General features: G+C 38.7%; 1 protein-coding gene across 1 annotated transcript in view; it reads left to right on the top strand.

Annotated features, from left to right (window-relative positions):
- Positions 1–14,456, top strand: part of LOC124132778 (neuropeptide SIFamide receptor-like) — a 77,867-nt gene extending 63,411 nt beyond the window's left edge. Inside the window, exons 2-3 of the mRNA XM_046496900.2 lie at positions 9,872–9,971; positions 13,140–14,456. Of these exons, the coding sequence (XP_046352856.1) occupies positions 9,872–9,971; positions 13,140–13,926 (887 nt within the window). The 3' untranslated portion in view covers positions 13,927–14,456. The remainder of the gene's footprint in view (positions 1–9,871; positions 9,972–13,139) is intronic.
- The last annotated feature ends 5,267 nt before the right edge of the window (positions 14,457–19,723 follow it).

Genomic DNA, 19,723 nt, shown 5'->3' with positions numbered 1-19,723 from the left:
AAGGTATGATAAATATTATGTATCTTATTTTGTTTATCAAACTTAAGATTCGCGAATGTTATTCACCAAGGGTACCATGTTCCAGCAAAACTGATCTCAAAAGTGTTATTGAGCAGAGTAGAGATGTCTCCGCTCCTTGCGATATTGGAAACACGCAAATATGACATTTGTCATTAAGATGGCTTCACATGTTTTTTCTTATAGTTTTTATAAATAAGTTCATTCAGTCATGAGGTGCATTTTGTTCATGTTTAACATTGAAATTTTGTATTACATGTACCTACAGACGTCCTCAACTTTTACAATCATTAAGATAGATTTTGTGAAATAATTTTATTATTTTTGTCCTAGGACTTGAATCGTGTCCGATACATTGTCCTTACACTTATCTTATAGTTGTTATATGTATCACAAACCAACTTTTGCGATATTGCAACGGCAGCATATCTCTCTGAGGCAATAGAAATTGCAATTGTGATCGCCCGCAACATTTTCTGAACAACTATGTGTTTTGTCCATTTAATCCCCTGTGGATTCCGGGGCATTCTAATCCCCTGTCCAAACTGGAACCAATTGATGAGGGTCAGGTGGTTAAAATATGTGTGGTATTACTCTCTACGTCTTGATCGTTTGTCACACTGGTTTACCTGTCGCAGACTTCATCATTTACAGGCCGCCGTGAACCGTTTACTAACGTACTGCTTGAGTGAGTCGATATTTCAAGTGTCCTCACCAACGTGAAGCTTTGTATCTTTGCTCGTTAAAACATCTAACTATTTGAATGCCCAGTCGCCGTCTTGTAAACTCACAGACAAGCCGGGTGGCCGTAGTGTACAGATATCGATCATGGCCTATTTTTTTAAGGTGACGTCTCTTGCTTATACGAGTCACTATACTGAGAGGTCGATAGGAGGCACAAGAAAGATCTAATTGCCACTCACAAATGTTTCACAAAAATGATTCAATGTAACTTGTAATCATAATTTATGGTAAATTCGTTACAAACATCGATAACCCTCGTGGTTTACGAGCCAATTCGTAACCTTCCGTACACCACTCTACTTTCACGTGACACAAGGTTTGCAATAACTGGTTCAGGACAAAGCTAAGCATAGGTCACCAGCCAAAATACAGATGAAGTACATGTATTCCTATTTGGCTACGAATACATGCATATTCCAAACAAGATCGCCTGGACTAACGATCGAGATTTCACTGCGAATAACAACAAGGATAAGCCTGTTGGCTTAACGCTGCTAGGCCAGTGTTAAGCCCTGCCACTGTACAAAGAACTACATAGACTCACTGGTTTTAGTTACACCACGGCGGGTCAACTTAATGTCGGAAAATAAGCCACGTTAATAACTTCAGTGAAATCAGCGAGCACGGATGTGGCATTTATGGACTAGTATGTTTATGAAGTCTTGATATATATCTATGGAAGCGAAATGTGGATTCGGACCAGCGAGTCGATCACGTGCACTCCACTCCCGGTGGGATGCGATGCTAATGTGACTGTTAACAGGCAGATTGGGTTGTATTTTCCCCAGGGAGGTGAGAATAAAAATCGAGTGCACACTGAATCATTGACCGGGTTTTGATAGTGTACCGATTTGAGCATGCCAGTGTGTGAAAAATCAGCTAATATCAATGGCATTATTATTATTATTTACAGATTAAAATACAAAAATGCAGCAAAGAGTGTTTGGGTGATCCTGGCACAGTCAGGCTGGTTAGGCTCATCTTCAGATCAGGGCCCTTGCCCCCTCTACACGCAGCACGAACAGCGAATGGGTCTTCTCCCAGGAAGCGCTGCCTAGTCGAACCCACCCAGAACTTTTCGGAGAATGTGAAGACTCCCCAACACTGCAGCTTTCTGCATTACCCAGATTGTCAGAAGAGCTGTATTCCTGGTAGCAAACCCGGGTACTCTCCCAATGTCAGTCAACAGATTACGTCTAAGGCTGTAAATGGGCCTATTCCAAAGAATTTTGTATTTATCATTTTCGATGACGCCCTCTTCATATTCCGGGTCGTACCATGGGTGGACCTCTGTGTCAAAACCACAAGCAATACATGTGGTAATAAAATGATCGAGCTACACCACTTCGATTGGTTGACGTTGATTTCTGTACCGTCCAGCAGTACAGAATCATAAAAAAAATCAACACCGACATTGAGATTATGTCCCACTTCCTTGGCTCGGTTTAGAAAACTGTGTAATGCCTTGTTTTCATCATGAGTCTTGACATGCTTCACAAGAGGATCATCAGACAAATAAATTTGTGCAAAAGAGCACAAAACAATTCTATCATGAATAGCCTCCACATTAATCAAACCACGCCCTCCCATCATAATTGGTAAATATAAGCGATTTGGGGAAGAGCGCGGGTGGTGGGATCTATTGTCTGACATGTGAGGGTGTCAATACCTTGGATTTCTTGTTTCGTTCAATCAACAACACCAAAAGAATACGAAAGGACGGGCACAGCATAAGTATTTGTGGCTTTGACTTCATTGCGAGCGTTCAGCTCTGAACTCCAGATTTTCTTTAGTCTATGTTTGTACTCTGCCCGAAGTTTGCCCTTGATATGGGCATTCTGGAGTTTGTCCCTAATCTGCATCCCTAAGTACGTATAGGCCTGACTCCCCACAATATGGTCAATAATTCCTCCTCAAAGTAAACTGACTGATCCTCCCTCTCTTCTACCTTGCCACGTTTCAAATGAAGAATGTTGCATTTGTCGAGTCCAAAGGATATGCCGATATCATTAGAAAATGACTCGACAAGGAGAATCTGTTTTTTGTGTGTGGATCCTCCATTGGCAATAGGTTCAAGGTCATCCATGTAAAGGAGGTGAGTTAGGGGTGTTGGGGATCTTTGCTTCGGAGGTCCCGGGTGATAACCTTCCTCTTTGCTGAGCAAAAAGCTTAAAGGATTTAGTGACAGACGGAAAAGCAAAGGGCTGAAAGAATCGCCCTGAAATATTCCTGTTCTGATAGAAATGGGTTCCGAAGTCACCACCTGCCCCTGCGAATACATCTCAAGTTGAGTTGACCAGCAATTCATTAAAGACTTGAGTAAAACAAGTAGTCGCTCGGTGAAGTCAATACATTCCAGTGACCTCAAAATCCATTCGTGAAATACAGAATCATCAGCTTTTCTGTAGTCTATCCAAAACATTGAGCGATTACGGTGGTACGTTTTAGCCCCTTCAAGGATCATTTTCTTAACTAGAAGTTGATCCTTAAAACCCCGACATCCCTTTCTGGGTCCTTTCTGCTCCATGTAAATAATGTCATTGGATGCGCAGTATGATGACACAATATCTGTAAGGCATCCTTTAAATATTTTGTATTATGTATTCAGACAAGTCATAGGGCGGAAGTTTTGGGGATCAGTCAAATCACCTATCTTTGGGAGGAGTATTGTTCGACCCTTGCACAACCAAGGCGTGACGTCCCCTGTATCCACAAGAGAATTAAAACAGTGTATAGTAATAAATAAACAGTTGGTAATTAACGTTGATTTTGGAACGTATCGTTGAATTCACGATATGTTGTTGCATGGACGTGTGTTTCCTTTTGTGAAAGGAACCCGTGGGAATCGTAGGTCCACAGAAACCTCTGCTTGTCGAACGAGGCGGTTAAGTTGATCGGTTGGTGTGGTCAGGATCGATTAGTTGTTCGCGTCATCATACCCCGACGGTGTATGCAGGATGTTTCCGATAACATCACTCACTGGCCTGGTTTTGATTCGATCATTCAGTTCGCCGTCACACACACAGCTAGTATTTTTGCTGTCTGTGATCTCAAATAACAACGAAAACGTTAACTGTTTAAATTACCTTTGTCTTTTAACGGAATAGATCTTAGCTACTTTACACTAAAAGACATCCGATTGCTATAAAGTCTGCACATTTAAGACAAAAACGAGACTTGTTCTTATCATATTTATACACGACTTATCAATTAGTAACCAAAGTAGGGTAGTTGTGGAGAATTACGATATGTTGTTTTATAGCATACTCAATAAAGTACCAAGGTCAACGATATTTTCCAAGAAACTAATTACTTCAGGGGAAATTGAGCCAAGTGAAGGAACATTTTCATTATGATTGGATTTGTTATCGTAAGGTGTATATTACGATATATGATTCACAACACTGTTACGGCTAATGACTTTTTAGATAGAATTGTTCGCGTTGGTGAGACATAGTACAATAAGAATATATATGTACACGAAGTTTAAACAAATTTAACAATAGTGTGTAACTGGTTTAGGAGCTAACGTTCAGCCTGGAAAACGTACCAGGAATTATTGGGGACGTAACTTTCTCGACTGATTAACAAGAATAGATCTTCAGCAACCCATGCTTGCCGTAAAAGGCGATTAACCTGGTCGCAAAAGGCGACTAACGGGATCGGGTGGTTGGGCTCGTTGGGCTCGTTGACATGGTTGATGCATTTCATCGTGTCTTAATTGCGCAGATAGATGCTCATAATATCAATCACTGGATTGTATGGTCAAGACTCTGAGGCACTGAGTTACGTCCCTTTGGAGAACACACCAACATTCCTGTAGTCTCCGAGAATTTGCTTTAAATATCAAAATCAAGGCAACCTGGCAACCTCAAAAGGACATTTGGTAATGTGTGAACACTCTGTGGATACGTTATGAACAAAACATGGAGGATCTAGCAACATACAGAGCTAGAATCGGAACCTTGTGTCATCCACCCGGGACCCGCCAAGTCAGCCACGTTGACAGGTACACGCCATACACATGTCATGATAACTCAGATATGCCGTATCGCATTATTATATGCACTTTGCTGCTGACTGCGCACCTTTCGTTGTCCGCATTACTGATCAGTAATTAATATGTATTTTTGAATCTGATATTTGATCACTTCACGGCGACAGAAACTACATTCTTTTGTGTCTCATGTGACGTCACAAACCCGAGTTGTGACCTAGTTTTGTCACCGAATCTTGCCTCACCTGCACGTGAAAAGTGTTTCCTTGGGGGTGACGCGATTCCTGTGGGAGTCATAACACAGCTCCTACTGTGCTCTAACGATATAGAGACAAATCCAGGCCCAATAACTCTCCAAGAAGTACAGGAGAAAATACTAGTAGAAATAGGGAGCATGAAATCGGAGATACGAAACGTCAAAGCAGATTTAAGCACACAAATTTTAGAACTAAAGAATCACATCCACACTATCAGTTCTAAATGTGAAAAACTGGAGGAATCTGTTACAGAATTACATCGTAATCTAAACACTATGAAACAGAACCATGATATAATGTATGATGACATTGATGCACTTTCAGGCAAGGTGGATACTGTGTTTGATCAGATGTCAAAAATTGATAACGAACTAGATAGACTTGAGTCCTATGGCAGACGTGATAATATCCTCATCCACGGAATACCGGAAGCTGCAGGCGATGAAAAATCAATGTCATGTAAAGATACTGTGTTATCCGTCCTCAATGAACATGCTAAATTCAAAACGTGGCAACCATTGGACATAATACGTGCGCACAGACTTGGCGTTAAACGTGTAAATGTAAATCGCCCTCGCCCAATGATTGCTAAGCTACATTCGTCTGACGACAAAGTTCGTACATTGAAAGCGAGACCCACATTCAAGGAAGGGGGACTCGGAATTTCTAGTGACCTAACGTCACGTCAAAGTCAACAGCTTCAGGCACTTAAGGGAACGAACACTTTCGGGTATTTCAAAGATGGTCGTTTGGTAACAAAACCCCGCACCATGGAAACAACATCAACAACGTTTAGCACTTTAAACACGACACGAGGAAGCCGATCTTTTCATAGAAGAACGGATGGAACAACAGTGTCACATGCTTCTATCAGCTAGGATATCGGCCGAGGCCCGGATAGTTTTTCACGAGATCCTAACACTATCAACACCGGTGTTACGTTAAACGCTGATTGTCCAAGCGAAACATTCACCTTTCTAAGTTGGAATATTAATGGACTTCGAAACAAAATTGATGCTGCTGATTTTATATCATACTTACAACAATTAAAATAGCATGTCTTGTGGAAACTTTTGTCGACTGTAGTTTTGATAATAGCTGGTTAGTTGGTTATGATATCTATTATAGTCCAGCAATAAAATTATCTGACTACGGAAGGCTGTCAGGTGGTATTTGTGTATGTGTCCATCAATCCGTCAGTAAATTTTTTAAGTTAATTAAATCAGATGAAGATAATCTCCTGTGCTTGAACATATCAAAAGTGTAACTTACAATTGACAAGAACGTAAACTTGCTATGTACATACATACCACCAGCTGGTTCGCCGTATTATAACCATGCGGTCTCAAATTGTTGTATTGATCATCTTGAAGAATTTATGTTAGATAATCAGTCGCAGCTTAAAGATTCTATCAGTGTAGTCTGTGGAGATATGAATGCTCGTACTGGTCAACAAAACAATCCTCTAGTCGATATACAAAACGATTTTGTTCATAGTAACTGTTCATACCCAGAAGATGAAAACGTATGTGTTGGAGATCAGAAATCCCATGACACCGTTATAAATAAATTTGGTCAGATACTGCTAGATATGTTGTATACATTTCAGTTGTTCATTGTCAATGGGAGAGTGTATGGGGATACCCTTGGAGAATTTACCTATTGTGGAAACCAAGGTGCGAGCGTTAATGATTATTTTATATGTTCCCCCGATTTTTTCGATTATATTAAGATGTTGAATATTGGCGATCGTCTAGAATCTGATCATTTACCTTTGGAATTGACCTGTAAGTTCCCTCATATGAATCAAATACATACCAAATTAAAATATGTGGGTGTCACTAAGAAGAAATTTTAAACTAATATGGAATGAAGAACTTTCGAACAACTTTCTACGCAAACTACAAGAAAGTATAACATATTCTAAACAGTTACTTCTAGATAAACTTGATAACAATATTGAGGGGGCAATTGATGACTTTGTTGAAATTATGCTAACTTCAGCAGCTTGTATGAGAAAAGAGTTAAAACTGAACATGGATAAAACTAAAACTTTTAATACTGGATGTAGAATCGCAAGGCGTAACGCCCGCAAAGCGCTGCGAAGATTTAGAACAACCCGTACTAGTCTTGACAGAAAAAAATATTGCGAAAGCAGGAATAAATATAAAGGTTGTTGTCGGAAATACAAATTCGATATGCGTAGACAATAGACAAGACACACTGAAAAAGTCTATTAACGACCCTTCAGCGTTCTGGAAACAAGTACGATCTCTTAAGAATAGATCTTCTGCTACAGATGACATAACAAAGTCGCAGTGGCTTAGTCATTTTAAGAAGGTTTTTTCAAATGATGCAATATTCACTATGGCAACTGATGATATGCAAAATGATTTTAGTGAAAGCTACACGGATGTTGATGAAGTTCTGCTAGATTCACCCATTGTTGAAAACGAAATATTAGATGCGATAAATCACCTCAAGAAGCGAAAAGCAGCTGGTCCTGATGATGTAGTTATCGAAATGTTGAAGTGTTCTAAGTTTGAAGTTATGCCTTTTCTTTGCAAATGTTTTAATAAGCTATTTGAAAATGGTGTTTTCCCAAGCAATTGGTCATGTTCTATAATAATCCCCCTGCATAAAAAAGGAGACAGGAGTGACCCAGATAACTATAGAGGTATTTCATTAATGAGCATTTTAGGAAAAGTATTTACTACAATATTAAACAATAGAATTTCAAAATGGGCGACCATGCGTGATAAGATTCCTGAATTTCAAGCTGGCTTCAGAAAAAGTTATTCCACCGTAGATCATGTATTTACACTATATGCACTTATTCAAAAAACCTTGTCACGGCGTAAGCATAAACTGTATGTAGCATTTGTAGATTTTAAAAAGGCTTTTGATTCTGTCAATCGCTTTAAGCTATGGACATGTCTACGAAAAGCTGGTTTACGTGGGAAAATCTTTACTATTCTAAAATCAATGTATTCTAATGTGTTCGTTGTGGGGATAGTTCATTTTTCATTAATGAATTATATTACGAAACAGCTGCCAGTGGTAAACATGGTATACAAATGTTCCCAGATTGGATAGAAATACTAATGCTACTTTTCGCAGATCATGTCATTTTAGTGTCAGATACTGTTGTCGGTCTTCAAAGGCAATTAAATATTTTAAGTACGTACACCAAAGAATGGAAATTATCCGTAAACTTGGAAAAAACTAAAATTGTGATCTTCAGAAAAGGTGGTCCAATAGCGTCGAAAGAGAGATGGTCATTCGATGGTCAGTTAGTCAATATAGTAGATCACTACTCATATTTAGGAATCTGGTTCTCACACTCAATGAATTGGAAAAAATGTGCCCTTGACTTGTCCTTGCGTGCAAAGAAAGCTTTAATAAGTGTAATGTCTATTTCTCATAAAGTGGGATCGATGTCACCTAATATCTTCTTTAAGCTTTTCGATACCCAGATACAACCAATTTTATTGTATGGTTCTGAAGTATGGGGATTTCAACGTTATGACTGTTTAGAGAAGGTTCATTTATTAGCATGTAAAAAGTTTCTTTGTGTCGGATCTTCTATACCAAATTGCATGGTTTATGGTGAATGTGGTAGATACCCATTATATATTAATTTTCAGATCAGATGTTTAAAATACTGGTTTAAAATTCTTCATATGCATGAACAACGTCTCCCCAAATTAGCCTATAACATGCTTCTACATTTAGATAACATGGGAAAGAATACTTGGACATCGCATATAAGAAATCTTTTATTTTCGCATGGTTTTGGTTTTATATGGCTATGTCAGTCAGTTGGAAATGTAAATATGTTTCTTAATGAATTTCGGAATCGGTCTATAAATATGTTCTACCAAGAATGGCACTCCACTTTAGAGGATAGTTCGCGTTATGAATATTACAAAACTTTCAAGACTTTACTTCAACCAGAAATATATTTATCAGTACTCACTACGGAAAACTTAAGAAACCAGTCATTAAATATCGACTTGGTTTGCTAGACCTATTTGTAAATGAAGGAAGAAAACTGTCCATTGAAAAAATGAAAAGAATTTGTCCATTGTGTAAGCTAGAGATAGAAAATGAAATTCATTTTGTGTTTGTCTGTCCATTTTACAGTGATCTCCGAAAGAAATATATAAAAGATTATTTAATAGCAATGTCACCGATAAACGCCTTTATAGTTACGCTGACGACAAAGAACGAATCAAATATATTAAATCTTTCTCTTTATATTAAGCATACATTAGCCAAAAGAGATGAATTAATCAAACAACGTGTATATCCCAATGTGTAACAAATGTAATTGTATCTACATGCGTAACTCTTTCTTGTATATGGGCCGGTGGCCTTTTGTACAATAAACTTCTTTGACTTTGACTTGACTCGATTATTTATAGACCGCCGTCATAAAGCTGTAATATTGCTGAGTGCGGCGTTATACAAGGAGCAAAATCTCAAAGAAAACAATGGTAGTCTGTAGAAATGTGTCATATTTTGTATCCGGATATAATTTGAATCAATCGATCATTGTCACATGAACATAATCAAGTGCCTTAATCTTAGATTACCCATTAAGAGCCGACCATGCGGTATTCTAAAGAGAGCTCTGTGTGTGCGTGTGTGTGTGTGTGTGTATTTATTTGACATTCTCGACATTCCATCTTTCAAAGAAAAATGTAATTTCAACATATGTCTATGTGTGTGTGTCACTTTCATCAATATATCGATCTGCCTCTCAGTTCGTTTCATCTAATTCAAGAAAATAATCATGAGGTTTCCACCTTCAACAGAAAAAAAAGTTATGACATTATCGTTTTTGTTTCAGATTGGCGGTTTGGGGCACTGCTCTGCAAACTTGTTCCGTACCTTCAAGGAGTGTCTGTGTGTGCTTCAGTCAACACACTGGCAGCTATAGCAATAGACAGGTAAATGCATCTACCTTACTTACCTGCTGAACCAGCTGTAAGCACTGGTATTTCGAAAGTGAAAGTTGGCTATTATTCTACCAGGGAACGGTCCCGATGAGACGTATTGAACACGCTACTTGTCACTAATAAGACATCAGACCTCTAGGCCATAATGCATGACCTAGTCTTGAAATGAACTGCGATCATGTTGCAGACGTTACTGTCAGTGTTATGTATGTAAATCAATTATCATGTCTGGCTTTGACCTTATGGGTTTACGGTGTGAGGATCACTCTTCGTATTCAGCTGAGAAATGCCAGATTATTACTTTTCGGAGAACAGACAAGGCCCGAACATGATAAAAGTCCATTATAAACTCGTGTTAAGTAAAAAATGGTTTCATGATTTATTTACATCCATTTATCTTCACGCTGATTGAATATGCGTAAATGTGACCTCGTTCTGACGCCCTCGGCGGGGCAATAATAATACTCACTTATCCTCGAGAAAATAGTTTATTGTACAACATTTTGATCAAGGGCCGTTATATGAGGAGAAAACCGATGCACTGAGATGAAAAGTGTCCTCTCATAAGCACAGACACAAACATGACCCAATTGGTTGAGGGAAATATTTGATGTGGATATGACGTTCACTCACGACCACGAACATCATAATTTGACTATCAAAAGCAAAAGCACTTATAGAATATGCTGAAATATGACATTGGTTTACGGTATAATCTATTTTAAATCATCTAACTAAAAAATGACAAACATTTAATTCCGAACATCACCTTCTTTTGCGGCTTCGGGTAACAGACAGACACTTGCTTTTTGAAGATTGTGTGAGTGGCTGGTGAAATGCTTACCTATTAAACTAACACCTGGTGCCATTAGGGATCCATTTATATCTTTCACAGATATGTTGCCTCACTTTGAAAGTAGGAAGCTCAAAATAAGTGTGAAAATGTTATGCCGTTATGAGGCCCTCGTTTTCCGATCTTAACAGGTCAGAGTTAACCCCCTTAGATCATGACGTAATTGGTGCCAATTTAATTGTCTTGCGTAAACACTTCAATCACACTTACGCTGTTATATCCTTTTCAAATAAGGGTGCATCACCATATTGAAATTTATACGAATCTCACATGTCTAATTCTTGTGAGAGTTTCATTTTTGATATGCCACCATAAGTGAGCAGTTGCATCAAGCGTTCCATTGGAGTGTGAGAGGGTTATGCACGTTATGTTTGCTAAAAATAGTATGTTGGCCCACAACTTCATAAGTGTCCATGCAACGGTTCTATGATTTGTTTGTTTTTCTTTCTGTGGGTCTCACAGTTTGTTACTTGACCTAAAACCTTTGATCTGCTCTTAATAAATTGGAGAATACCCGAATCTAATAAGGATGGTGTTAGTATGAAACCTTTTGCTGACTTCGTACGTGATCGGCCTAATTGGAACTCAGGGACGAACTTATATGCCTTCATCAGTATTAGTGTGCGATATTGGTTGAAAAGAATCGATCGACAAGTGTGCGACAATATTTCGAGGCGATGTCAACTTCATGTGAATCAATGAACGTCCGACCGAACCGACCGACCGATCGCACGAACGAACGAACAAAGAAATGAGTATTTAGTGTTAGGGAAACATCAATGTCTTCTTTAGACAGAAATACAGCGGAAATCTATGTATACTGTATCAGTTTGTTACAAGAGTTACCTCCGACATCAAAGAAATTTTCGATGCCATTGCAAAGCGGATTGCCAGTCTAGATACATCGTCTCCTATCGTCGTCTATGAAGTCAAGTCACGACATGTCGGGAATATTCATTAAGATGGGCCACTATGGTTTGTGAGCGGATGTTCATTAAAAGTTTTCGTCCAGACATCGTTATTAGTTCCATGGTTGTAGCTGAGTCATTATCTCTATATAAGTAGTGAAGTCTTGATATACTCATTTGAAATACAGTATTCTAGTTTTGTAGACAAACTAAGGGTTTCTGAATAGTTTGAAGCAAATTTGGCGAGACCGCCATTTGTGCGTCGCCCAGTGTTTCTTTAACTGACGGGTGTTTCAGGTATAAGGAGAAATACGATTCAGGTGTTATACATAATTTACTTTTAAACCCCAACCATCAATTATTATAATTCACCGACTTAAAGAAAGTATGTTTATGTGAGGTGTTTTCCTTAAAAGGTTTAGCTTAGTATAGGCAAATTTGTATTTAATTCGAAGTGGAAGCAGGTCGGCTCAGAATGTTATGATATATATATATATGACAACATAGGTGGAATAACTTTTGCAATAAAGTCGATATTTGCTGGGAAGTTGCCAACTAGCTGTCACATAGGTGCAAACTCCACTTTGTTTAATGATTTTACGACTTAAAAGTAAGCATTTCCTTCTGTCGATATCTTCTATCCTTCTATCAAAATATCATGGCTCAATTTGTGTTTATTTTATCCGCATACTTTTCCAGGAATAATTTCTATGGCAGCCAACTCCATTTCAATATGAAGAAGTGCTACATTGCAGTTGACTTGAATTATTAAATTGGTGTTGCCTTAATATAGCAAATATTACATTGAACATATAGATAGAGTATTGTTGTCCTTATCTAGAATGATGAAGACCCTATGTTAATCAAGTTCACACATGAAAACGCCCACCCACATATATCTGTAAATAGACTGGAATAATTGAAAATGTCTTACCGGTAAGACATGACATGCTTAACCTTTTCGTTAACACCTGGTGTCGTCACTGATTTTAAGTGATCGATTCATGCAATTTTCACCTCTAGTTTACCTTTGACGCGCAATGTCATCTGTTTCGACGGATAATCGAGACTGGGTATGCTATGGCGTTGACGTTATTATTATTCACAACGTCAACATGGGAATCATAATTAGTCTGTGAGTATACGAACTATCTGAAACATGATAAGGACTACTATCAAAACAAACACTTCTACAATGTAACTGAAAAGATAAATATATCATTTCATTTTGAAAATATACATTTGCTGTTGTATGGCATAGTCGTGAAGAAGACTTACATTTGTTATTTCAAAGAGAGAGTTATCCAGGTCGGGTTTGTTCAAGTAAACACTATTTCTATAATGTACGATGTGGAGAAATCTTTGCATACGTAAAATAATGTTCTAATTTCATTTCAGATACATTGCAATCTGCCACGTCCTTGAGTTTAAGCTGACGATGAGGTCTGTCCGGTTTACAGTGGGTGTCGTGTGGACATTGGCTGCTTCCATTATGATTCCATGGATTATCTATTACCAGCAAATAGAGTTCAAGACAGCGCTACAGGTTCTCTACATCTGCTTTCTGGATTGGCCTAGACCTGAACAAGCTCAAGAGTTCTTCCTTGCCATCTTTCTGTTTTGCTACATTTTCCCCCTCCTACTCATCGTCATATGCTACTCTTTGATTGGACTCAAAGTATGGAACAGAGATCTTGGAGGAATATTTTCTGAAAACGTCGTGATACATAGATCTAAAGTTCGAGTTGCCAAAATGTTGGGTATTGTTGTGCTGTTGTTTGCTCTGTCCTGGATGCCCTTGTACGCCATAAATATAAAGCTGTCCTTTAACAGTCCAGATATGCACAGCGAAGAAATGAGAATCATACAAGATCTCATAATCCCCATGGCTCAGTGGCTGGGGACGTCAAACTGTTGCATGAACCCACTTGTATATTGCCTCTTCAGCAAGCGGATGAGAGCAAGGATCAGAATAATGTTGACCTGCTCGTCCTTGATCAGGACTCGTCGGAAGCTTCTTAAAAGATACTATTCAAGCACAAAGCACATGACAGTGGATTACTCAAATGGACAGATCAAACTGGCTTTCAAAAGAACGCAGTTAAATGGTTCAGATGATCGATTCAGTAAGCTCAGTAGTGATACTCCAAAAGTTGTTGAAAGACATTGTATGTACAATTTGTAGGAAGTGAGATCTTATGTGATGTAAACTGCTTGAAGGTGGTAATCATTTAAGTATCGTCCATACTTTTCATACCGTGTCCGTTATTGTCGTCTTATATATGTAGCATGAAGAATATGCCGCTGGTAAGATATTTTAACATGTTTTTGTATAATGTTTCCCTTTTAAGTGGTATATATCATATTGTTATTCTGTTATGGATATACGCTGAATTGCCATTGGTACTGAACTTGTATGTTACTTTCATAGTGTTTGTGACATTTCTTCCGTCGGAAAACGGTTTAAGTAATTTCAAAATGATAACTCCTATATATACACATTTGGCCTTGTACTGAATTTTAATAAAGGAAACAAATTTGAGTACGTGCAGAATTGTTTTACCTCATAAAGGGATTTTACATTGACAAGTGAAAAATAATATATTGGTCGGTAGTATTATGCTGATTCAATTTGTGTTACAACAATATCTCGCTTATGAATATGAAGTAATGTCATTGCGTCTGTCAAATTGGTGCACAAGTTACTCTATTAAACCTTACTCCAAAAACGTCTCCCGTTACATCTGTAAAGGAGTAATGTTAGATCACGTCCTAAACGACCTCTTCTGTGTTTGTTTGGATCGGAATGCTTGACAAATGTGACAACAGGACTTCAGAGAAGTGGAAATGTTATATTCAAAAGAATCATTTGTTCGATAAAGGTTATGTGTTCAGGTACCGAAATGTAGCATTGAATGCATAAAACTTGAAATCTTAGTCTTTATTTACACTATTATAGCTTCTACATGTCATTTAAAAATGAGATCTACCTACTGACATACCAAACTCTCATAACATACAAATGAATGTATCTGCAATTATTTTGTTTCACTGGCTTCGTATTACACACTTCTACGGAAGCGTAGTAGGGCCACGGTGAATTTTCTTTTGTCTAAGTATCTCCTACGTAGAACTTATTATCTCTTACGTAGGACTTAGTATCTCCTACGTAGGACTTAGTATCTCCAACGTAGGACTTACTAACTTACTATCTCCTACGTAGGACTTACTATCTCTTACGTAGTACTTAGTATGGCCTGGAATCACTATCTCCTATGTACGACTTAGTATCTCATACGTAGGACTTAATATCTCCTATGTAGGACTTATTATCTCCTACGTAGGACTTAGTATCTCCAACGTAGGACTTACTATCTCATACGTAGGACTTACTATCTCCTATGTAGGACTTATTATCTCCTACGTAGGACTTCCTAGATAGTAAATCCTACGTAGGAGATAGTTATTCTAGTCCATACTAAGTCCTACGTAGGAGATATTAAGTCCTACGTAGGAGATAGTAAGTCCTAAGTAGGAGATAATAAGTCCTACGAAGGAGATAGTAAGTCCTAAGTAGGAGATAATAAGTCCTACGTGGGACATAGTAAGTCCTACGTAGGAGATATTAAGTCCTAAATAGGAGATAATAAGTCCTACGTAGGAGATATTAAGTCCTACGTAGGAGATAGTGATTCTAGACCATACTAAGTTCTACGTAGGACATAGTAAGTCCTACGTAGGAGATACTTGGACAAACAAATTTCACCGTGGCTCCACTACGATTCCGTACACTTCAGGCCTTAAATGATAAATAAACAAGATGGGATTTCGGAGCTTACAAAACAGTTCCAGCTGCCAAAGGTTTGGCGCCATTATCTGTGCGAAAGAAAATTTGTCTTTACACGGTGTCACATGTGGGAAAGAAAACTGTAATTGTGTACACTTCCATACAATGTACACGCTACGGTCTTATCAAACTACAGTCACTACTGACAATTTCAAATGTTGGTATCTCGCAACATCAAGGGAAAACATCTGGAGTGAAAAAACATATGCCATTAATAAAAGAGCACAAATGAGTCAACGTAGTCAGGTACCTGGACAAAATCGGTGACAAATTAGCCAGGCAACCAGACGAGTTCGTCTGAAGGACTAAACGTACTGTACGTTTAAGCAATCAATTTGCTAATCTACATTTACCACCCATTCTGTATTTATTATACCAGTGGGCCAGTCGGGTAGCCTAGTGATTAAAGCGTTGCTCGTCGCGTCGAAGACCTGGGTTCGATTCCTGACATGGGTACAATGTGTGAAGCCCATTTCTGGTGTCTCCCGCCGTGATATTGCTGGAATATTGCTAAAGGCGTTGTAAAACCATACTCGCTCATTATTATAAAATGCGATGTATACCACTGATACCCACCGAAACGTCAGTAGTCAAATGACTAGTGCTGTGGTATGCTTCTAAAACATGTTTTTTTTGATAATCTATAGTAATAGAAATTTGTGCTGAATTATTTTCCTGGTGTATATATTCCAGGTATATCATGAGAAAAAGTTTACAGGACTCTACATTGTAAGGTGGACTCTCTTTACAGATTGTTTTTCCAAATGTTACGACAATAATGATCTGATAAGGGCTCATTTGGGGCCACAAGATCTGCAAAGTTTGAGAATCGAGAAAAACGTAATCGGCCGCTTACATATGAATGAGAATTCATTTTCTATATCTCCACTGCTCGCATTTCGGTAAACCTTCACAGACACGTGAAACGATCCACAAGGTTTCCGTGATTTCAAATTACCGGCACTTGATTTTATCGACCAATTGAACGTCGAGATAAGGAAAAAGAAAATGGGAAAGGGAGGTAACTCGTAATGCCTAGAAATCAAAACCATCGCCAGTATTTATTGACATGAAGACATCCTTTTTATCAAATCTTTGTTTGAGGTCTTTCTTTTGCGTGTCAGTCAGTTTTTCAACGTTAAATTTCTGTCAAACTCTATCTTAATCAATAGGACTGGCCGCTTTGTTGTTGATACCGCCAACGCTGGTTTGAAACTCGCATTGGTACGTTAGACCTAGGAGCGTAGCCAATCGAATCGGCTAAAGGAAATCAAAGGCTGGTAATTTAAGTGAATTAAGACAGAAGTTAGTACAGGTTTACCAATATGCGAGCCCTGAACTAGGATACATAGGATATTGACAATGAGACTTTTCAACACGTGCATGCTTTCAACTTACAGCACATCAGAACACAAAGTGTAGCAGTAAGGCCACATTGTGGTCACAAAGGCTGAGTTGGAAGTTTTCGAGGTGCGTTTTATTTCTTTCATCCAAGTTGACTTAGTAAGGTGATGTTGATTAAACAGAAAAAAACATATGGTAAAAATGCCCCAATAGGACTTGCTTTTTTTAACTATTTGTAAAATGATTTTTTCTTTCATTTTATTCATTCTTCATAATAGCATGTCAATCAAGTTGCAAACGTACGAAGGAAAACGGTTCTATTGCTCAGGTATATGGACAGGTCCAATATATTTCATGGCAATATTTTCATTTGAGAGCTTCTGCTAGTTTTTAATTTGACATTTTCCAGTGTGTAAAAAAAATCCTCATCTTCCTTCTTAATTTATATATAAGCCCAAAAAGACATCATGTATGTCGTTTTGATTAACATATACTCAGCAACAAAAGTTCCTTCAACTGGTTTTCAATATTGTAGTGCATGTATGGAATCAAGTCACCAAAAACGCAAATGCTACAGAAAAGCATGCATTCCATGTTGACTTTTATGCAAGCCCTATGCATTTCACTACCCAAGAATGGGTATAAAAACATGTGCGTTAACGGGATTCCATATGCATCGTTTAGCATCGTGCTGACAACAACCACTCAGAAAAACAACAAAATTACGCAATTATTCAACATTACGAAATGCCACGCCTGTCTGAAAATGAGCGTCTGCGAGCCATTGATAGGCTTGAAGCTGGATCGAGTAAACGTGATGTTGCAAGGCAATTTAACGTCCACAGAAACACCATTTGGTGTTTATGGCAACGTTGGCAACAGACGAATGCAGTCAGAAACCATCCTCGGAGTGGCAGGCCACGCGTAACCAATAATCGACAAGACAACTGGATTCGAACAACACACTTACGAAATCGATTCCAGCCAGCAACAGTGACTGCAAGAAGCATCTCTGTCCTTCGACGAATAGCTTCACCCACCGTACGTCGTCGCCTCAGATGTGCAGGGATTGTCGCCAGAGGCCCCGCCAGACGTCCCATTTTGACAGGAAACCACTGTCAAGCAAGTCTACAGTGGTGCAGACAGCGTCTACGCTGGACGGCCATGCAGTGGGGACAAGTTCTATTCACTGACGAGTCTCGTTTCACCTCAGCCACAGCGATGGACGGATTCGAGTGTACCGACGTCGAGGTGAACGTTACGTCAATCATTGTGTCATGGAAGAAGATCGGTTCGGGGGCGGCAGCGTTATGGTATGGGGTGGGATTACAGCAATACAGAGGACCCGTTTGATAGTGGTAGAGTGAAATCTCAATGGACAGTGCCACCGCGACGAGATTATCGACCCTGTTGTTCTACCGTTTTTGCGTCGTCATGGCCATGGCATTACCTTTCAACATGACAACACCCGGCCTCATATTGCTCGACTTGTTCAGGATTCTCTTCAACAAAACAACGTGAATGTCATCCCCTGGCCGGCTCGCTCCCCAGATCTCTCACCAATAGAGCACATGTGTTCCACAGACACTTCTTGAACTTAGAAACATGTTGCAGCAGATATGGACAGATATCCACAGGACTTTGTGCGACGCCTGGTCCATTCCATGAGACGAAGATGTGTTGCTTGCAACGCAACCAGAGGACACACACGCTATTAATTTGTAAATTGACATTTTGGCATGTTCATGTTTTTTTAATGGAATCAGACATTTTCTGATGTCAGTATGGCAAATTAAACCATTTGACCACTGTTGCAAACCGAAATTGTTTCAGATTTGGTAAAAAACATAACTTTGTATTGAATCTTATTCAATGTCACAGTAACTTTTGTTGTTCAGTATATATGGACGTTCAGACTAAGCATCCTCTCCTATGTTCAAATGCACTTCATGCACATATACTAACACACCGGTAGAGGTTTCACACTGTCAAGAGGTCGAATGAGTTGACACAAATATATATGCTCGAGACAAAATCTTTCCCTATATATGCTCAATTTCCTAGCTCCATCCCCATCACCCCGACCTTTCTGGAGCCAAGAATGTTTATACGGACAGATCATCCTGCATTGTATTTGCTGCTTTAATGGCCTTAAGATGTGAAGTGAGTGGTCATGGGTAAATACATGTATGGATGTTTCACTTGGCTTTCGTGGTTTCAGTGTAACATGCTCGTGAACAGCCATCATCAAACATATACACTCCAGATTCAAAATGCAGTCCTCTTTGATGATGCTGAGCGCTTCCTTTGCACAAAGATTGACGCAAAGAGAGTCAGACAACTATCAGCTACGTGTCGTGAATCTGTGAATTACGTTTTGTTAATTGTTCTTGAAACTATAACATATAACGATTGTTAGTCATAAATCGAGCCAGTATTTAAACTGAAAGACGATCTATCTTTGTAAAATGTATTATGTTTATCTGATTTATGTCATCTATTATCCAAACGTTTTTGTCAGTTGATTTAAAATATCTTCATCTCATATTACATGTCCAAAGGATTGCTCTGTTAAAAGTTTCAAAGGTTTGCCTCGGGGTGTATAAGTTCTATAGCCACATTTGAAGGATTTCTTTTTAATTAATATAATGACTGCCTGTCTTGGCATCCACCGGATGATGAAAACACATTGATCAAACTCCATGAAGTCTTTATGACTGCGCGTCAGCTTTATATTTGGGAAAAGCCTGAAGCGATGACGTTATAGACGTTTACCACTTTTGTTCAAACC

This window comes from Haliotis rufescens, unplaced genomic scaffold (genome assembly GCF_023055435.1).
Source record: "Haliotis rufescens isolate VD_foot unplaced genomic scaffold, xgHalRufe1.0.p SCAF_11, whole genome shotgun sequence".
NCBI lineage: Eukaryota > Metazoa > Mollusca > Gastropoda > Lepetellida > Haliotidae > Haliotis > Haliotis rufescens.
This window is presented reverse-complemented; position numbering and strand designations above follow the sequence as displayed.